This window comes from Platichthys flesus, chromosome 9, assembly GCF_949316205.1.
Source record: "Platichthys flesus chromosome 9, fPlaFle2.1, whole genome shotgun sequence".
NCBI lineage: Eukaryota > Metazoa > Chordata > Actinopteri > Pleuronectiformes > Pleuronectidae > Platichthys > Platichthys flesus.
This window is the reverse complement of record NC_084953.1, coordinates 16,633,970-16,654,257: the sequence shown is the minus strand read 5'-3', so window position 1 is coordinate 16,654,257 and position 20,288 is coordinate 16,633,970. Positions and strand designations below refer to the sequence as shown.

The window sequence follows — 20,288 nt, the reverse complement described above, 5'->3', positions numbered from 1 at the left end:
GACTCCATTGGCCGAGACATCTAGACTTTATATATATCTATGGTGCGCAGTTCGGTCTGCGCAGGATGTGTGCAGTGGACTTCTGCGCAGGATGTGCGCAGTTCGGTGCTGCAGGATGTGCGCAATGGACTTCTGCGCAGGAAGTGAGCAGTTCGGTTCTGCAGGATGTGCGCAATGGACTTCTGCGCAGGAAGTGAGCAGTTCGGTTCTGCAGGATGTGCACGCGCAGTTTATTTTTGTATATTTAAATTAATTAATTAAAATAAATTTAATTTTTATATTAATTTAATTTAATTTAATTGTAATTTTTTATATAAATATTTTTTTAATTTGTTAAATGTATCTATTTTTCTAAACTGTAAACTGAACTACCTTTTAAGACTGCTATCATTTGAAAATACGCACAGATATCCCCAGGAAGACGAGACATAGTGTTGAATTCAGTTGTGCTTTTGAAAAGCGCCTGCAAATTGTTGGGTGATAAATGAATAAAAATAAATCAAACTACAAAGACTGCGTGAAATGTGTTTGAAGATCGAATTGTGAAAGTAAAGTTAAAAGCTGGTTTTACCGTAATGAGTCAAACAGCGCGGTTCCATTTGAAAGTATTTTCTGAATACAGTCGAGATGGCGAATCTCTCTTTAGAAATGTTAGGGACACAACTGGTTCAATAGTTGTTTCGCCCTAATCAAAATCCCCCTCATCCGCACCCATGAGTTTGGACCCAGCTCCTGTGTCCACTGGTGTTCTTGTTCCACCCAGTCAGCGTAGTGGCGTGGGGCTGGCTCATCCCTGTGGCCCAGGGAGCGCATTTCTCCGCGCTGGTTCAGGGGTAAATGCTGCTGGTCTTCACAGGTGACCTACGCAGGACTGTAGCCGACCCCCATAGGAGATGATGTGCTTGTGTGTGGCTGTGGCGCTTTCCGGTGCTTTCCGGCACTACCCTGTATTTGACATGGGCGAGGAAAGGACTGTATTGTTTTATATTGCATGTGTCACGTCATGATAAATCAGTCTCTTGTGCCCTTGGCATTTTGCGCCCTAGGCAACCGCCTATGTCGCCTGTACCAGAAGCCGCCCCTGGATTTAATTCAAATAACCTGGAACGATCTAGCAGTGGCTTCAAACTGCAATTGTAACTAAACCAACATGTTCTATCAGATCTATAATCTGCAACATCTAATCCGATTTTACTCGTGTGCTCCTCTCTCAGATAAACACGTCTCACAGTCTGATACAACTCTGTTTCCTCTTGCTGCTTCAGGGGTTGATGCAACTGGTTTGAAACACTCCGCAGAGCGAGAGCTGCATTAAAATAAAGGGAAGTTTGATGCGATTTCTTTTCTAAACTGTAAATGGATAAAAGTCCAACTTCATTTATTTTCTATTTATTTGATTTAAAAGGAACTTTACAGTTCAAAGATAACTGTGAACATTTGATGCACCATACCAGATAATGGCTTCAAGATAATTCAAACTGTTAGAGCCTTGAGAGGTCACAACAGGACAGTAACAGCACATTACACAATCACTACAGAGTACTGTTACATGCAAAGTGATTCACAGAAGAGCACAGAATCAGTGAGTGCTTTAAATAGAGCTGTCTTTTTGAAATCACTGAAATCAACCTTTAAGTTAACCTCAAAAGGAAAGTAGCCTCTGAGACTTCAGATCAACAGGTCTTTTTTGTGCAAAAAATTAAAGCTGAATCTGACAGTTTAAGTCTACCTTAGTCTCTTCCAATAGAGGAGAGTGAGACTCCAGTGATGTATTGGCTGTGTGGTCATAATTGATCTGTGAGTTGAGCCGTGGCTCCAGTCTCAGGACAAATGCATGTGGAGCAGGATTTCTTTATTTTTGGACTCTCTGTATTTGACTGGATTCTTTCTTCCCTCACATGTTGACCAGTCGCTCTGTCTCCTCTGCAGAGATGCACCATCATGTTCCATTATGCTTCCCTGGAGGGTTTGTATTAGCTATAGGTGATGAGCAGTACAGTACCTGGTGTTCTGACTCTACCGTCTGCAGCCTCAGCAGAAATTCCGGTTAGTCAGACCAGGCATATATTTTCCATCATCACCTGTTACCAGTGTTTACTGAAGCCTCAGGTTTCTGATGTGTCGGAGAGGAATGAAACCTGCCTTGCTCTTCTGCTGAAGAATAGTGACCTTTCTCCAAAGATCAAAACAGTTTCAAAATAAAACTAGGCACACATATTTTTAAGAACTGATTTTAATTAATTCCACACGTCAATAACAGCTGTTAGAATACGATCATTTGAAATTTTACAGTTTTATCCTCAACAGGCATCAAATGTATCCCCAGATCTGAGCATTTGGTACAGGACATGAACAATCCACATCTCAGAACCAGTCCTCCCAGTCCTCAGTGGCATTAGCTCCAGCTGCCCTTCAACAGCTCCTTGTGTCTGTCCACCCTTAGGAACAACTGGAGGCGATTCAAGGCTTAATAAAATATTATTTAATTTTATTGTCTTAATATGAACATATAAAAAAAAACACAACAAACGAAACATTTACATCAGGGATTGTAAGCCTCTGCCCATGCTACCTTATGCAATAATTGTAAGATGAAGAGATGCCACTGCAAAAAGACCAGACCCTCAGCTCTCTCCTGCTCCCAAAACAACCTGCACAAACACATCTGGCTCAGATCCACAGAAGCAACCTGCACCGCCTCTCATCTTTAACCAAGTTTTAGACAAGTTTAGGAGATCCATTCAAATAATAACCTTCAATACCTAGCGACAAATGAACAGTGTCATTTTAAATGTATAGCAGTTACTCAAATTGCCTAGTAAAAAACAGGTATTAGAGTTCTTCACAATAAATTTTTGCTTCAAAGCACTGTATAAAGAATATCCTTGCAGGGACAGACTCAGGTGGAGTAGAGGTCATCGATCAATTTTGTGTGATTACCAAATATTTTCACCAGTATGTTCTTAGAAATCTACTTCAATGTGTCAAAAAGAGGAGAGAAATGGAAGACCCGATTTTTGTCAACCTACTTTTTTCAAATCAACGTCCCGCTTGCACGCTGCACTTACCGACAGTGAGGCCTGGCAAAAAGGGATCAGAACTGGGTTTTACAGTGGAGTATGACTGCACCCTTTTTTTTGTTTCACATGTTCAGATTCCAATGCATGAGATGTTAGTGGATATCTGGTCCCAAAGGTAATTTATCTTGGATTAATACTCACTACAGGATGGCGTAAAATAAATAAGCCATAAACTCTATGTCCAATGAAAGTGCAAATAGCCCCCATCAACACAGCAATATCTTCTGACCGTCCTGCAGACAAACCTAATGCAAACACGTGCAGCCCATGTTTCCTCATCCGAGTAGCAGCGATCGCAAACCGACAACACTAGTGCGGGTGTAGAAGAGCATTAGTCTGAGCCTAGTGTGTGGCAACGCAAGTCCAGGTCTACTCCAGCAAACACACGTGACTTAATCTACACTGAGCGGAGGCCGAAGGGGGATTGTTGGTTGAAGCAGTTCCACTTGTTCCAGACAGGACAATTTGTAATTCAATGAATGACTTTCAGCTTGGCAGGGGTTGCACTTATTTTCAAGTCATTCAGATTTGTAGAGTTAGACATGTTCAACCCCGTCAGCACAAGAAACGCTCCGAATGCTTCTTTGACCCAGGTTGGATTCATTCAAAGGAAAAGAAATAGGACTGTTCATCAACAGCCCGGCCATGAGCCTCTCCACACCCAAAACCACAGCAGCTGAAGTATCCTGCTTTCTGCAAGTACAAGCTCCTGACTGTACAGAGCTACAGCCAAATACTATGATGATTTATTACACACAACTGTTAAGAGAACATGAAGCAATAAAATAAATATAATGCTTGTAGAGAAAGACACCAAAATATGGGAAGAAAAAAGAAAAGGGACAGCACTTCTGAAACCTGTTCCATGACTGTCCTTTACCTCAGATTCTTTGCTCGTACTGCAATTGAAACAAACAAAATGCCTCTCAGACTGAGGGATCTGATTGGTCAGCTCAGCTAGTGTAAAACAAAAAAAAGAAAAAAAGATAAAGGCACCAAATTCTCATGACCACCTTCTGTCAGTGAAATCTTAAAATTATCTGCTTTGGCACAGCAGCCGAACAGTAATTTTGATGTCTTATGCCCATTTTCACTGTTGATACACCAACCATAATTAATCCTATTACAGCAAAAACAACTACAGCAATGTGTTATTTAGTGGGACCGCTCCACCCATCACTGACACCAACAGTTAGCCTGGTGGTTAACCACAAGCTACCCAGTCCTTCAACATGATGTTGCTGCTGCGGAGGAAATGGAGCGGCATGTAACAATGGACTTTGAAAAAACAAAAACAATGTAGGAAAAAAAAATCTCCAGTGTAAAATTGGCTTCAGAAAGACTCATCAATTCTTCTGTCCTCTGCTTCTTTCTCAGCTACTCTCTGGTCAGTCTGCTATGTTTCTTTTTATGACTGAGGTAGGTTCTCTTATCTAAAGGACAAAATAAAAATGGAAAGCATCACACATCAGAGGCCAGTATTGTGTTCTGCCCTTTCATAATTAAAAGGATAAATTCCTGAAAAAACCCTTTCAAGCTTTGAACTCATTCCAAGAACGAAGAAACTATAACCCAACAGAAGAGGTTTTGATTTGCATCACACTCCACGTACCTCTGCCATGTGTCCTCCCCAAAAGTTACTCGTGCCTCTTTTCCATGGTTGTTTTTGATCCTTCTCCAAAAACTACTGAGGTGCCTCCACTTTTCAACTTGCCTGTTCATCACAGATGTGACAAATTCTTAAACGCAAACATTGAACGCCCACGGCTAAAAGAGCCAGTAATTCCAAGTCAATTACAAAGAGTGATGGAGTGGAAGAGAGGAGGAGAGGAGGAGAGGAGGAAAGGGGGAATGGTGGTGTCGGGGTGCTCAAATCCATTCAGTTTCTTTAGTAGAGGCAGGACGGTACAGATATTCACTGTGAGGTGACAGTTGACCAAAAAGAGTTAGAGTCGCTTCCAGTGGTGTACAGTACAAAGAGGAATCCTAATCGCTCTAGATTCAAGATTCATTAACAGTGCATGTTTGAGTGTGTTTGCTTTGTATGGGTAGAAACCAGAGCTGCTAAAAGGCTCTAATGTTGGGCGTAAGGGAGGGTCGTTGCATCTAGTGGATTACTGTTCCTGTCCTCAAGCTTCTTTTGAGCCCCCTGCCTTTGTCTCTGTGTATGTGTCAGTCTATGCGGGGACAGAGCTGCGGGGTCAGTAGGCAGTAACCAGGTCCTTGTCGTAGTTATATCGGCCCCTCTTCGGAGCAGGACTGTCGGCGCTATCCTCTGTGTCCTCGCTGTCTCCTCCTGCCCCGCCGGCTTCCTCTTCAGAGGAAGAGTCAAGAGTTAGATCTACCACCGCACCTCCGCTCGGCGCCCCGGAAGTTCCCCCCGTGCCTCCTGCCCCCCCCACGGAACTGCTGCCAGATTTGCCCGTCAGGCTGGTGCTGCTGTGGGCTGGTGAATGACCGTTTGCCTCAGGAATGCCTAAAGACAGAGATTTCATTAAAAAAATATGTGTGTTACAAGATGACAAAGATTTTCCAGAATGTCTGCAGCATCTGACATTTGCATTATTTTACGAGAGTGTCTGGTGTTCAGCATTTCCACTTTCTGGAAGGTGTAAAAATGTCTCAGGGTTTGACACTCACATATATCAACATCAGGGTAGTCTGGCGTGTTGCTGCTTTCTCTATCCCTGTCCCTCTCCTTCTCATCACTGATGGGTTGCCAGGAGCCGTCGGTTAGGTACTCAATCTCCTCAATGTCTTCACTTGTCTGTTTTAGGATCTCAGATAGCAGTCTGAAAAACACACGGCAGGTTAGGGTTGCCTTGCAAAAGATCACACATCATAAAACCAACAGAATACTCAACAGCAGGAGAAATTCCAGATAAAATGTTGATCATTTTCGTTATAAAAATGGATATTATTCAAATTACACTTCATAGAGAAAATAAGCAACTTCTGCTAAAATATTTGGATGAAAATTGTACTCCATCGGTATATTTCAGAGCCGTGAGGCATCACTGAATAAACCTGACAACATTATGTAATTAGGCCATTTGAAACTGAACATAGCGATCAGTTACAGACGAGTCTTTCACAAAAGCTTTATTTAAGGAATGCAAATAAACCTGGAAGCCAAACGGAACACAATGCTTCCAGTCTTTGTCAAAGTAAGGTTGTGTCTGTCAGAGGTGTTTTTGCAAGAAATGACACGCCCAAACTGTTGTTGACAAAAATGGACTGCAGGCTCCTCTGGGTTTTTCCAAAGAACTAAAAATTATCTTTATAACAAAAATGCAGAAAAGCAAAGACACAATGTAGTAGAAACATTTGGGACCTTTAGATGAGTCATTGAACTTATCCAGGTAAAATACAAAAACGACATAATCACAGCTATGTGGCATGGTTCTCTAAATTGTAGGGGTGTTAGGACAAGTCGATCAGAGAGTCAATAAACAAGCCAGTTTAGCTAATCAAAGGTTTTGAGCGATAACCAGATAACAGGTTTAGAATTGCAGAACAAAATGGATAATGACCCTCTCATGACTTGCAAAACCGCCAAAGCGTTTTTTTTTTATGAAAACACAGAAGGCTAGAGCAAGATCCAACTTGTGTCAAAAGTTCTATAAAGGCCCCAACACCTGTGCAGCTTTATACATTTTCTCCATGCTGGCTTCGGAACACAGGGGTCGTCCAGACTACACATGGGTGATATTTCAGAATTTATTGAAAATATGATGCTGTGTGGGTGGAACCAGTCAGAGCATGTTTCTGTCTCCTTACCCATCAATTGTGAGCAGCTCAAAGGGGGCGGGCTTGTCACAGACAGGGCAAGTCCACGTGGGCTTCTTCTCGTTCATCTGCAGGAAGAAGACTGCATCGAAACACTGGAGATGGGCACAAGTTAAAACTCGACACGGTACCCCGAGCCGCATCTTAACCAACTGGGAAATGGGAGAAGACAAAGCTTGTTAAAGACATCCAGCAAAGTATCACCACAGATATGAAGGAAACTTTATCACAGCTGAAATTGTCAAGTGGTCTCATCCAGATATACTCACTGGACAGATGAGAGAAACTCGAAGGCCTGTGGTCGCAATTTCACTTTCTGGGTCAAAGCGAAGTTTGTCTTGGACTGTAGATAAATAGTTGGTCAACATTTAGGACACCACATTTTTCACAATAAAATAGACAATCCAGTCCAACCAAAACAGAATAAACAAACGTTGAGTCAATGACTTGTAGTAATATAATTCAAATCAGTTTAATATTAAGTCGTAATAGAAACTGGCACAATTTAGGAGATCAAGTCAAACTTACTTCGTTCACGACAGCGATCTGCACTCTCCACCGAGCAGAGTTTGAGTTGGCTGAAGAGGTCTGTTGCAGTGAAGACCCTCACTAAATACACAGCCACCGAGTACCGCTGAAAACACACCAATTCAGAGGTTGTGAGCACAGACTTCAAAAAGAAAAAATAAGAGCATATAGAGCAGCTTCCAAGGACTCAGCTCCCTTCAATATTTGTTTAGGTTGTAAATAGGGCAAATATTGAATATATCTCTAGGGTTTACAGCAGCTGAAGACCACACCAGGTGCCACTCCTGTCAGTTAAGAACAGGAAACTGAGGCTACAATTTGCAGAGGATCAAAATTGGACATAGAAGATGTTTTGAGCATGACAATGAGTTCACTGTACTCAAATGGCCTCCAGTCACCAGATCTCAATCCAATAGAGCACCTATCATGGATGTGCAGCAGACAAATCTGCAGCAACTGCGTGATGCTATCATGTCAATATGGACCAAAATCTCGGAGGAATGTTCCAAGCACCTTGTTGAATCTACGCTACGACGAATTAAGGCAGTTCTGAAGGCAAAAGGTGGTCCAACCCAGTAAAAGCAGGGTGTGAGTGAGTGAGTGAATATATACATACATACATTTTATATATATAATATATATATATATATATATATAAAATATATATATATATAAAATATATATATATATATATATATAATATATATATATAAACTACTGAGGAATAAAAAAGAGGAATAAGGTCTCCGATTCGACAAAAACAATTATCAATGCATTTTATTTCTATACATGATTTTGTTTTGTATAAATCACTGTTGACTAAAGGTGTCCATCTTCACTAACATCATGATTCCTACTTTTGAAAAGCATTTTAGTCTGTTACTTTAAAAAGAAGATTTTCAATTCAAAAACCTGACTATTAGGCTATAACAGCGGTCAGTTCTCTCCACATTGATTTGACATTCATTCAGTTCAGACCTGTGTGCTTCATCTCTAGCCTTTACTGTATCAGTGGCTCTTCCTGACCCCTTCTTGGCAGCATTAAGGCTGATCAACAAGAGATTCTGCTCCTTTGATATTTTCTTATGATTCACTTAGAGCAGATCTTTATAAAAAAGCTCAATTCATATTCATGTTTGTGGGTAAACAGGGCATCGCTTCTTCTGCATGGTGCACGCGTGCTTAAATACGTGCTTCATAAATGCTAAAATGAATCAAACAGCACAAAGTAAACTGAAACATTGAGCTAAACTGGATGAGTTGAACGGATAAATGCTGTTGGATAAAGTTGACGGTCTTGGCAGAGCGTGTGTACCAAACAAGTACTCAAAGTGGTTTGTAGGTACGTTTTGTGTTGAGCAAGCTAGTGCAGAAGGAGCTGAAACCTCTTTCAGAGGGAAAGTTAATGAAGGAGCCTTGTTGCCACTGAAGTTCATGAGACAACACAATGCTATGAGCAGGTTTTTCAATTCTCACTCTGGCAAAGACTCAGTACTGCGCAAGACTGACTAAAATTTGGAAATCAGCCGCAAGTATCATCATCATTACAATCTGATGTCAGACATCTAAAACAGCAGTCACATTAGGAAGAATCCTGTATATATATTCAGTGATTTAATTTGGCCATTGAAAGATGTTCAGTAAGAAATGTAAATGGTCCTGATGGGAAAGGTTTCCCCACCCTTGTCTTATGATCTCTTGGTCTTTGTTTGACACCATTCATCCTTTGCCTAAATTCTGACCACCAAATAAATTTGCTAAAAAATACCACATTGTAATTTTGGTTAAGATTGATGACACTTTATCAATTTATATTGTAAAATTCTAAGTGATCTTCTTTGGCCAGACAAATGCCTTCTATCACTCGGTATTGGAAGAAATTGCCTCTAATTAGTTTGATCGGCAATTTTACAAGATGAGGCAAAAGAAACAGCTGGTTCTCATGAAGTGCAACTCTCAAGAGAGATGAGAAGGAATTGAGAAGGGTGAGTCATAATTTTTCTCAGTAAATACTTTTGTATACTAACTTCAGTAGACTACTTTTATTTTTCCCCCCAGATCTGATGGTGGAAATAGCTAACGAGTGAGGCATCTTGCTTCTCATCTCGGGGTTGAACTGAACTGTGTAGGTCTTGTGTGGGAGACTGAGATGGTCTTGGAAAATATACAGATTGAACTCTGGATGTTAAAACTGTGTGGGACACACACATGCCACCGTTCCTATTCTTTGGTTATTTTTGTTTACGTAGCTACATGTTAAATCAAATCCAACATGTTTTTTGGCCTTCTTCTCTTCACCTCACCCCCCCTCAACCACAAACCCTAGTTTGTCTCTAAAAAAAAAAGTTCTCTGGTTAATTTAAAACCGCATTGTTTTGTTACTGTTAATTGTGTTTATGTACAACTTTCACAGTTCTTATCCCTAATTGGTTTACAAGAACTCTAAAAAGAAGGTGTGAACAGAGGTGAGAGTGTATTCGTTGGTCTTCCAGCTGCTTAACAGGATAAGGATTGTGGGAGCAACACTTAAGAGGGTCACTGAAGTAATTCAGCCCTTGGCCTCTGAACGCCTTCTTTAGGAGCTACACCACGCAAGGCTGAGCAGAACTCATGAAACACTGTGTCTCAACTTCAAGTGTTTCCATCATGACCCTGATCTGAGCCTAAATATGATAATCCGCATCAGACTCTTACCTTGCCAAAGTTTCCCCAGGTGATGGTGACTCTGTTTGTGACACTGGAGAGATGCAACCAGGGAGTGATGTTAACAGGTCGACAAGGGCGACGAGGTTCAACTCCAGGCTTATTAGAGGGGTAATAGCCCTGTAAATACACAGACACACAAATGCAAAAGGTATTATTTACATCATCTTAAACTGTATCCAGATATCAGTTTTTGAATAATTTGTATACATAGGTATCAGTATTCCCGCTAAAGGGCTTCAATAAAATTGGAAAGTAGTCAGGTTCTTATTGTGCTGGTTGCACAGTCACTATTTTATCAAAGAGACACAAAAGTCAAACATAGCTTCTAGTCTTTTTATAAAGAGGTAAAATAAATAACTGAGTTTCGGCCAATGCTTTCCCCTTATTTATAGTTTTCAATTCAAATAAGACATACCCAATCTCAACACACCGACAAGTCCATTTAAACACAGGGAACATAAATTCATTTGAACATAAAACTAGAAAAGCTACTGAAAGACAGAGGAAAATTAAAAGAGGATTTAGGAGGAAAAACACAAAATAACAATTTTTTCATTCTCCTCCAACAGTATGTTCAGGTAGAGGAACTGTTTTGCAAGAGAAACCCATTCTACTACTACTTGCAGCTTTTTGAATGGCTACAAGTAATATTTTAATAAAGTCTATTAGTGGCTTTAGGTTTGGTCTGAATATAATATGTACAATCTTTAGCACCTTTTTTTGTCCATTACTGCTACATTTGATTTTAAAAGACAGGGAAGTCATGATAATTTTTTATCCATACAGAGACTGAGGACTGACAAGAGCAGAGGATCAGTTCTGCTTTAGTCGCATTTATGTCCTTAAGTTGTAGCTTAAGTCAAATAAGAGAATTCACTCACTGGCACATGACAGTAGGACTGGTTGACTTTGACAGCAATATTAGGGGGATACTGGTCCTCCTGGACACCAATGGAGTCTGTGTAACAGATTCTGCAACAGAGAGTGACAACAGAGAGAAAATATTACTAAACATGGTAAAACTATATTTTCTTATCCGTTAGAAACATTCTGATTTACACTGGCAAAACGAGCACCGTCCAGACAACAGGATTGTGTTAAAAATTAAGTTTCAAAAGGAATTGCTGAAAACTTACCTAAGAACCACTTGGATGGATCTGATTCCTGGACGAAGCTCGCTAAGAAAGTAAAGGTTCTTAATTAAAATTCGCATGAGTTACATAATCCTAAATTAAGATGCTACTAACTGTGCAAAGCTAAATCTGATAAGAAATGCTTAACTCCCTTACCTTGCATTTCTGATCTGATCAGCTTGGGTTGGTGTTAACTCAAATATGCATTGACTGTCTTGCAGTTTCTCATTGTTCTGGGAAACTGTAAAATTGAATTAAAACACAGTGCATAGTTAAATAACCCAGTAGGGAATATAATATTTCTCAAATCAATTAATATATTACAAGAACAAAGAAAATTGAATTGCCTATACTTACTTAGCTCTGTTGGTGGCAACAGTGTCTCCAGGGTTTGGTAAAAGGGTAGTGGCACTAGCTTGACCTCTGCTGCAGGTGTCGGAGTTGGTTTGGTAATGCCGTTGAGGTAGTCTGCACCCTGAGAGGTGGCGGTGGGGGATGAGCTGAGGGACGAGTAGGCAACCGGGACGCCCTCTGGACGCCGTGCCGCAAGCCAGCCAGAAGATTTGGGGAAGCGCGACTCGTAGAGCTGCCTGACATTCTTCAGAAGCTCTGGGCTGTATTCGGTCTGCACCAGCCGCAGTGCGCGCCCCACCAGGTCCTGCTTCAGCCCGCTTTTGCTGCGACCCATCGAGGCCAGCAGTGTCTGCAGGTCTGACACCCGGAAACTTTTGACCATGTTCTACAGAGATGAATAAACCATAAACAATTTTTAGAACACCGACTCTCTAACGGCAGTAAAGATATATGACATGTATGAATTTCACTGTATTGCAGTCACACTATATGCCTTCAATGTCGTGTAAGGCACAGAGACTTGTAATCAGAAGAAAAGCAATGACATAAAAAGCCAAGCAACAGCTCATGCCTGGGAAGAAAAGACATTTAAAACTAAATGTTCAAAAGGTAAACACAACAATGTGCGCTCACGAACTAATACATTATAGAAACTGTATTTTTGACCTTTGTTTACCATACACCAAGGAGGATATGTTTTCATCTGGGTTCATCTGTTAGTAGGCAGGTGAAATAGATAGGAAAAAAAAAAAAATCGAGCACGTTTATGGGAATGATATTTTCAAGTGTGTGTGCAACTTGTTGGAGATCCAAATAGCAATCTGTATTAAGTGAAATCAAACGTGTTTCAAAGGGGGAGTGTTTGTGGAGGTGTGGACATTCTAAGTGCACTTGTATCAGTGTACAACTCAACAACACATATTTAATGTGAGCATGTCCCATTACTAGTGGGCTCACCGGTAATCAATCAAACAAAGCATACTGTTAAAAATCCATTTATATTGATGGCTTGGACCTTCTTGGGTCAATCCGAGCCAAACTTTAAAATGGAAGAACAACAATAACGGGCTGATGATGCCCATTTACTCTATGAATGAAAGTGTAGCTAAAATTATAAATATACACCGTTTAATGTCACTGAGGCCAAAATGCGTCCAGACTTCGATTCGCCACACTATACTTGAACAGTATTGACCCAAAGAGAGCAATCGGTTACCTCCGGACAAAGCATACGCATGATGGTACATATTAAAAGGCAGCAGCTTCGTGGAGTGAAGGAACTTGACAACAAACGGAATGTTGTTGATGGAGGAAACGGCTGCAGTGTGACACGCTTTCCCTGGCAGATGCGTCTACAAATACATTATCACAGTAACGAAGCTAAACGGGGGTCTTCTGGTAGACAAGCTGCGCAGGAAATTGCGGTCGTAAAATAATAAAGATTTGTGTTTCCTCAGCCTCACTTGAACAACAGCAGTGTAGCCGCAGCTCTCGTCTGGCTAGCTCCTTTCAGGACTGGGCTGTCGGCATTCAATCATAGCAACGGAACAATTTGACAGGTGCTCAGTTCCGTAAACTAAAATACAGAGACACGTATCCGTATGATAAATACCGTCACGTCTTGACAGGGCAGAGGGGAAGCTGGCAGCAGCCCCCCGATTGTCTGGATGGACCAATCATTCATTTCGATTTCTTCCTTTAGCGGCAGCGTGATGCTAGCCGAACCAACGCATTTGCCTGGTTATCGCTACCTAGCGGGCTAGCCACGTTAGCGGCGCAGGCTAGTTCGTTTCGTCGTGAACGAAATGGGCCACATTTGGCAGAATATAAACTCTAAACCTTGTTCACGCAAAGCCCAAGGTTTCCCCCACGACGGGGCCGAACTTCAGGCCGCAAACCCACAGCCGTCTCCCCTCAAACCAAATCTATCCGAGCTCTACTCACCATCGCTTCCACCAGTTCGGCCGCCATCTTCGAGCAGCAGTACCGCGAGAGTCAGAGACGACGGTTAGTCTTTCACCAATGAGACGCAGAGCCTGCTCTGACGGACAGGTGTCTTTAACCAATCACAGCGGGCCCCTGGCCAGACTCCTTTGCGCTGCATACGCAATGGGCGGGCTTGCGGTTTTTTAAAGTTACAGTACAACTTTTTTTTCAAACACTAAGAGTCGGGTCTGGTGTCAGAATTAGGCCTCTGTGTGTGTTTGTTACAAAATGTGTGACCGTTTTGTGATATCCGTGGTGTTCCGGTTTAATAGTGTTGAGATATCCTGAACACAAGTGTTAAAAACTGTTTATATTCACTGTGTATTTAAAGCACGAGGTGTCAAGTGGAATCGGTCGCATGGTCCCCACGAGTCCACTCCGAGCCAAATATTCCATTTCGGGATGTGAGTCAGTTATGGAGTTAATGCTTTGTCTAAGGTATGTTTACTACTGAATTAAAAATAGTAATCAACGAAATATACATTAATGTATAAGTATACACAAACCACACCGTGTCTTAAACACAAGTACAATGTTATGTCATGCTTTTAATACAATGTAAATAAGTATATAAGGAACACACTTACAGTCCCTCCAGGGATCCACGCCAGGTTTTCTCAAGCTCCTCATATGTAGCAGAGAACAGCCTCATGTAAACAAAAATCAATTGAAGGAATTGCAGTATCATGTAATAACACGGTGTGTTTTCTTTTGGCTTTACTTCGATTGTGAAACATCAATAGAACCATGCAGGAGGCTACAGACTCCTGGCTTTCCACCAATCTGGTTGATGGAGTAGGTTATCTACATTTATAAGTTGTTTATTTGTGAATAAAAGTATATAAGTTATGTGCAATATTGGAGATGTACAAAATAAAGGATTTATTTATTTTGATATAGCTGTTTAAATTGATCTTAATGATCTTTGTTCTCCACAATACAAGCTACTATTTTACTATTTTAATACTGACATTTTTGGTATATTTTTTATCAACAGAGACTATGCATATTAGGTAAATGATGAAGCTGATTACAATTCATGAGCTTGCTCATGTAAAGGCAGCATAATGCTTTATGTTGCACATAGGCCTATATTTCATATTGCATTATTTAAACAGAAGAGGGCAACATGGTCCATGAATTGACCCGACTGTCATGTAATCCATGCCCAGTGTAAACCTGACGGAACAAATCAGATCAAGCAAGTTACTGTAGCCTACTGTTACTGTGATCTAGACTAATGTGACGTGCGCTGTAGAGATCGTGTAGGTCAATATGTAGAATATAATAATTTTATTGTCATTGCACAGTGTAAAACATGAGGAAACAGAATAAACAGGTAAAAAAGGTGCAATACATTTTCTTTATAAATATAAAAAAACAGTGCAGCAGATAATTTTAGCAGATACATCTGTATTTGTACTTGTAGTGCAATTTAATTTATATAAAAAAGCAGAGTTCAGTTCTGTTATGGCTGTGGGGTAAAAGCTGTTTTTCCTACTGTTTGTCTTTGTTTTTATTGACCTTCAGGGGGCAGCAGGTCAAACAGATGATGTCCATGATGGAAATACACTATATCTATTGCGCAGATTATTCTGATTCTATATAACTTCAAAGCTCATGGGTTCACCAATATGAATATGTGCACGCAGAAACTTTTTATTCAGACATCTGTTTGTTTAGGATCCCAGAGACGTTATGATTATAACACATGAAAATAAGAGAAACTGAAATCAAAACCAATTGATGTCAATGCAAGATTTATTCAATGTAAACATCATCACCAGCAATGCAATTCTTAGTCTAAGGGCCAAGTCAACTTTACCAAGTAACAAAAATAGTTTACAAATTTGTTACAATTCACAAGTTACAACAAATTACAGTTAAGAAAATTTTTACATTTATATATATTACAAAACAATATAGTTTGTGATACCGCTCCAATTAATCACGAGAGGATGCAAATATAGATTATGTGAGCAAAGAAGTGTTGAAATGTTGTATATAATGTTTTGCCATGATTTTGATTTTACCTATATCTTATTTCTGGAAAGATAAATAGTTACTGTGGTTGAATAACACAACATTTTTAGATGGATTAGGTGCTTTAGGACTCCTCATAATTAATCAAATAGACCAAAGAAGGCTTTTAATTGTGAAAAGATAGTTAACAGTACAAAGTTTAACAAATGTCAGTGATATCAAAAAAATATACAGTTACAACCACATTTTATTTCAACATTTGACAGAGTAATTCAGTGTCTGATTTTGATATGTGTGTAATAACATGAAGAAGAATGATTTATTTCAATACTGTAACAAAAACCTGCTATATCAGTTATTCGCATTTAACTAAATAAAATAGCATTACCATCATTGCAAAAATGTTAACGTTAACATGAAGAAGGGTTCTTTGACTAAATAGAATTCTCATCTTCGATATCATCTCCTAAAAGGAAGAAGGAAGAATAAGCTATAAAAGGATATAGCAAAAAAACATTCAGCGATGCATGATACAAAACAGGGAATGAATACTATGCATCTCGATGCATTTCAATGTATCACATCCACAATTTTCTGTATTACTGCACATGGCTACTTTTTCAGCAATTAATAAAATTGGTCAGACATTACAATTTTCCCGTAAATTACTTCTTTTCAATTAAAAAATCTGACTACAACAGTAACTCAATGACAGTAGTCAGTGCTCTCCACACTGATTTGACATTCATTCAGTTTAGAATTATATGCTGCTTAACAGGACAAACTCTGATAATATATTATAGCCTTTTCTGTATCAAGGTGGCCCCACTTGACCCCCCCTTAGCAGTGCCTCTGCACTGAGGCGCATTATTGCGCATGTCAACGAGTGACTCTGCTCCTCTGATGTTTTCTAATCATTCACTTTATAAAAACCTGCTGAGCTCATATTTATATGCCGGGACACAGATCATGTGACAACATTTTGGTGCTGATTGAAAAATGCACAGTGGAGTTATGACAACTTGGTCTCCTTTTACCAAAGGACCAAGGGACTTATTTCCTGTCCGGTCATGATACATGTGTGTAGCGAATTTCCTGTTTGACTCCACAAAATGTGAATTTGTGTTTTTTTTCAGTCTCTAAAACATTGAACTAGAGCCATTAATTACTGCTCTGTGGTAACTCAAGTAAGTCTCTGGACAGCATCCCCACAGACAAAACAACTTTAACAGGATAACACTGGCATCTAAAAGGCCTTTGATTCTACAGCATCCATCCTCTGCACACCATGTCTCACTAAATCTTGAGTGTTTAATCTCCCGTAATTACAAAGATTTGCTTAGGTTAATAAAATTAATCCGCCTGAATTTAGACCCCCTACCTGGACCTCCCCTGTGTCTCCTTTGCCCCTTTCTGTGAGGGATAAATTCACAGTCATATAAATAGAGTCACCTTCACAACTGTGAAGCACAGCTCTTCCATTCACGAGCAAAAAGGCTGCTGGATTTAGAGGAGGGGGTTTCGGTCAGGTTCATTTAAACGTAGAGGCAAAAGCGTTTAATTAAACTTTGTTGGCAAACAAGGTGGCCGCATTTAGTCTTCGTTACTGACGTCATTTCCACAGGTTGAGATTGTGTCGCTCATGAGCGCATCAGGGTTAACAACAGTTGAGAGGCTCATCTTTGTCTGTGATCGTGTCAACAGTAAGACTTCGGCGGAAGAAGCGAGGGGCATTGAGGCGTTCAGTCCATAAGGGGGGTTTTATTTTGAAAGAAAAAATGCTGCGGAACTCAGACAAACAATTCTGAGAAGACTTTTTGGGAGAAACGCTTTCTACTCCTCAGTGAATAATTATTCAACAGTCAGTCAGTTGAAAGTAATTAAACCTCTTGAATGAGTGTGAGATATCTCGATTCAGAAAAGACAATGGAGGACAGAAGCAGCCGCACCATCTCCAGAGGGAGGCTTGGACTGAGCTTCACTATTGACTACCTTCTGTTCAATAAAGGAGTCAAAGGTTCCAAAGAAGAAGCGACGGGAAGTCGTGTGGCAGAGCAGACAGCGAGCAACATGCTCGATCATCAGAATCCTAAACCCGAAGAGGTGGGGATTCGCTCTGAGAAACAGCCGAAGAGGTCAGAGGTAGACCCAGAGGAAAGTAAAGTCAAAGAAGAGGAGGGGGAAGAAGAGCAAAGAGAGGAGGGGGAGGAGGAAGTGACCACCACCACCACCACGTCTGTCAGCAGCGGTCGAGGGACGTCTGCGGACAAACCCAACCAGTCGTACATCTCTCTCATCTCTAAGGCGATCCTGGCGTCCGAGCAGAAGAAGCTGCTGCTGTGTGACATCTACCAGTGGATCATGGACCACTACCCGTACTTCAAGAGTAAGGTATGTTCAGGTTCATTTTTGCATCTTTGTATTAGCACGGCAGCCGGAGATCCTCCTATATCGACAGAAAGTAGCTGTTGTCGTAACAAAGGGATTTAGAAAGTCAGATTGGGCGATAACGTAAAGTAAGCTCCGAGAAACACTCGATCGCTGTCTGGGGGACTGTTTTGAAATAACGCAACGCTCTATTACTTTTGTTAACGTGCCCCAGCTACTAAAAGGCGCGTTAACCTGTCATCGTGTTTATCTTAGTTACAGAAAACAAAGTGGCAGCCATTTTCAAGTGGAGCTACCCAGTTGGCACAGGTAATCTGTCTGAGTGGTCAGGCAATTAGGTGCTCGCAGGGACACGAGATGATCTTCTTGTTGGCGAATTCACAGATAAAGTAATCCTGTTGCTAGGTTGCAAACCGCCTCTGCCGTTACCAGGTGCGACAACAGATTGGACGTAGCCTAGTGGATTACAGTCAGTCATTGGTTTGACGTGCTAAAAAGGTAACTCACGGTGTCGTGTCTTGCTGTGATCATATACAGTGTTGACACGCTATCACACCTCCTGCCAACAACAGGACAAGGTGACATCCTGAGGAGGATCAGCCATACTTAACCAGCCACCTATGTTCATTTTAAGGTGGGGTCACCCACCGTTTAAAGCTTACTTACCTTCAGGTTTTGCTTTTGAGCCTAACAGCCTCCATGTTCTTTGCTCCCCAACAGGATAAAAACTGGAGGAACAGTGTGAGACACAACCTCTCCCTGAACGACTGCTTCATCAAAGCTGGCCGCAGTGACAACGGTAAAGGCCACTTCTGGGCAATTCACCCATCAAACTATGAGGACTTCTCCAACGGGGACTATCACTGCCGCAGGGCACGGCGGAGGGTGCGCAGGGTGGCGGGACAGCTTCCCCTGCCCTCCCTGAGCTCCCCCTACCACCCTGCACTGGCTCGCCCCCACAGAACGACCTGTTGGTGCTGTCCTCAGGCATCAGCGTTCCCTCTGACCTGCTCAGCCCCCAGATTCTACTGGCCCTGGTCCCGTATGCAGCCACAACTGGGGCTCCACCCGGGCCTGCACACCTCTCTACCCTGACACTAAACACTTTTTATCTGTCAGTGATTCTGTATTTACAGTTTGGACTTGAGTCACCAAAATGTAAGAGATATTTTAGAGACTTTTTCTGCAAATTATTATGTCATGAGGTGACGTCAGCATTGATATGAAATTGTATATTATTACATTGTATTTAGCTTTGTATGTGAGGTCATTCAATAATTAAATAAAATGTATTAATCTTTAAAACCATTGCATCTGTTTCCTTTGTATTCCCGGATGTATATGAAGATTTGCTATAATCTCATTGAATCTTAATGAATTTAAGTGACGTTTTTTGTTATCTGTGTTTGTGTGCATGTGTGCATGTGTGCATGAATGTGTGCGTGTGTGTGTGTGTGTGTGTGTGTGTGTGTGTGTGTGTGTGTGTGTGTGTGCTTGTCTGTGCGAGCAGATAGCACTAAAAGTGAGCCCAAACACTAAGACACCCACCCACCATTAGACGCTAATTAGTCAAAGCTGTCGAGCTGCGAAATCTTCTGCCTTATTAGACTAAAATCGGGATTCCCAAAGCCGACTCCCGAGGATATGAGGCCAGATAATCTCAGCAATCCCAAATAGTTTCAAGAAATAGGAGGCTTATCACACAGTGTAATCTGGAGCCGCCGCCGCAGAAAAGAGGGGGACCATGCGGGAGGTCGGGGATGAAGGAGGCAGAGGAAAGGGAAGGAGGCAGAGAGATTGAGAGAGGGGAGGGGAGGCTGATTTATTGGAGAGAGGTGGGTGGGCTTTTTTAGGGGCTGAGTCCCATCTGTATATGTAAAGCAGTCAGGGCAGAAATGTGCAGCTAATGGAAGGGAAGACATCATTAGATTTATGCTGAACATAAATTGAATACAGTTTGGATAAAGTTACACATATTTTATGAAGCGTCTCCAAAGCAGGAGCACTTCAGTTAAAAGGATGACCTCAAAATAATTCCATAATAAGAATCAAGTCAATATCTTACCTGTCTCACATCAATAGTGAAATTCCTCTCTGACTTGCAAAGGTTGGCATTTACATTCCCAGTGCTCCAGCCAAAGAGGATTAGGTCATACATTGACTTTTCTGAAGTTTGTTTGTCTCGGCTCATGTGGGCTTCTTATTTGCAAATGATTGAATATTTGATTAAAGCCATAGTTGACATGAAATTAGATTCGGATCGGACAAACAATATGTCAGAGGGATAAAGCTTCAAGAGAGGGTTATTCACAACGGTTATTTCCGGGTGATGTTCATTAGA

At 41.1% G+C, this 20,288-nt stretch overlaps 2 protein-coding genes across 2 annotated transcripts; one reads left to right on the top strand and one right to left on the bottom strand.

Annotated features, from left to right (window-relative positions):
- Positions 1-2,215: 2,215 nt before the first annotated feature.
- Positions 2,216-13,596, bottom strand: pias4a (protein inhibitor of activated STAT, 4a). The gene is made up of 11 exons (XM_062395618.1): positions 13,535-13,596; positions 11,594-11,975; positions 11,393-11,477; positions 11,240-11,281; positions 10,985-11,075; positions 10,092-10,220; positions 7,398-7,503; positions 7,139-7,212; positions 6,861-7,021; positions 5,721-5,872; positions 2,216-5,556 (listed from the first exon to the last, which is right to left on the bottom strand). Exons 1-11 carry the CDS (start codon positions 13,559-13,561, stop codon positions 5,282-5,284), a joined length of 1,524 nt encoding a protein of 507 aa, XP_062251602.1. The 5' UTR covers positions 13,562-13,596; the 3' UTR covers positions 2,216-5,281.
- Positions 13,597-17,452: 3,856 nt separating this feature from the next.
- Positions 17,453-19,042, top strand: foxq2 (forkhead box Q2). Its single transcript, XM_062394936.1, has 2 exons — positions 17,453-17,950; positions 18,668-19,042. Exons 1-2 carry the CDS (start codon positions 17,453-17,455, stop codon positions 19,040-19,042), a joined length of 873 nt encoding a protein of 290 aa, XP_062250920.1.
- The last annotated feature ends 1,246 nt before the right edge of the window (positions 19,043-20,288 follow it).

Bases quoted from the DNA above. Each gene is read 5' to 3' on its own strand.
- pias4a (XM_062395618.1), bottom strand. From the start codon at position 13,561: ATGGCGGCCGAACTGGTGGAAGCGATG. The intron at 11,478-11,593 runs GTAAGTATAGGC...TCAATTTTACAG, and splicing joins GTTGCCACCAACAGAGCTAA to TTTCCCAGAACAATGAGAAA. The intron at 10,221-10,984 runs GTGAGTGAATTC...GTGTATTTACAG, and splicing joins AGTCCTACTGTCATGTGCCA to GGCTATTACCCCTCTAATAA.
- foxq2 (XM_062394936.1), top strand. From the start codon at position 17,453: ATGAGTGTGAGATATCTCGATTCAGAAAAGACAATGGAGGACAGAAGC. The intron at 17,951-18,667 runs GTATGTTCAGGT...GCTCCCCAACAG, and splicing joins ACCCGTACTTCAAGAGTAAG to GATAAAAACTGGAGGAACAG.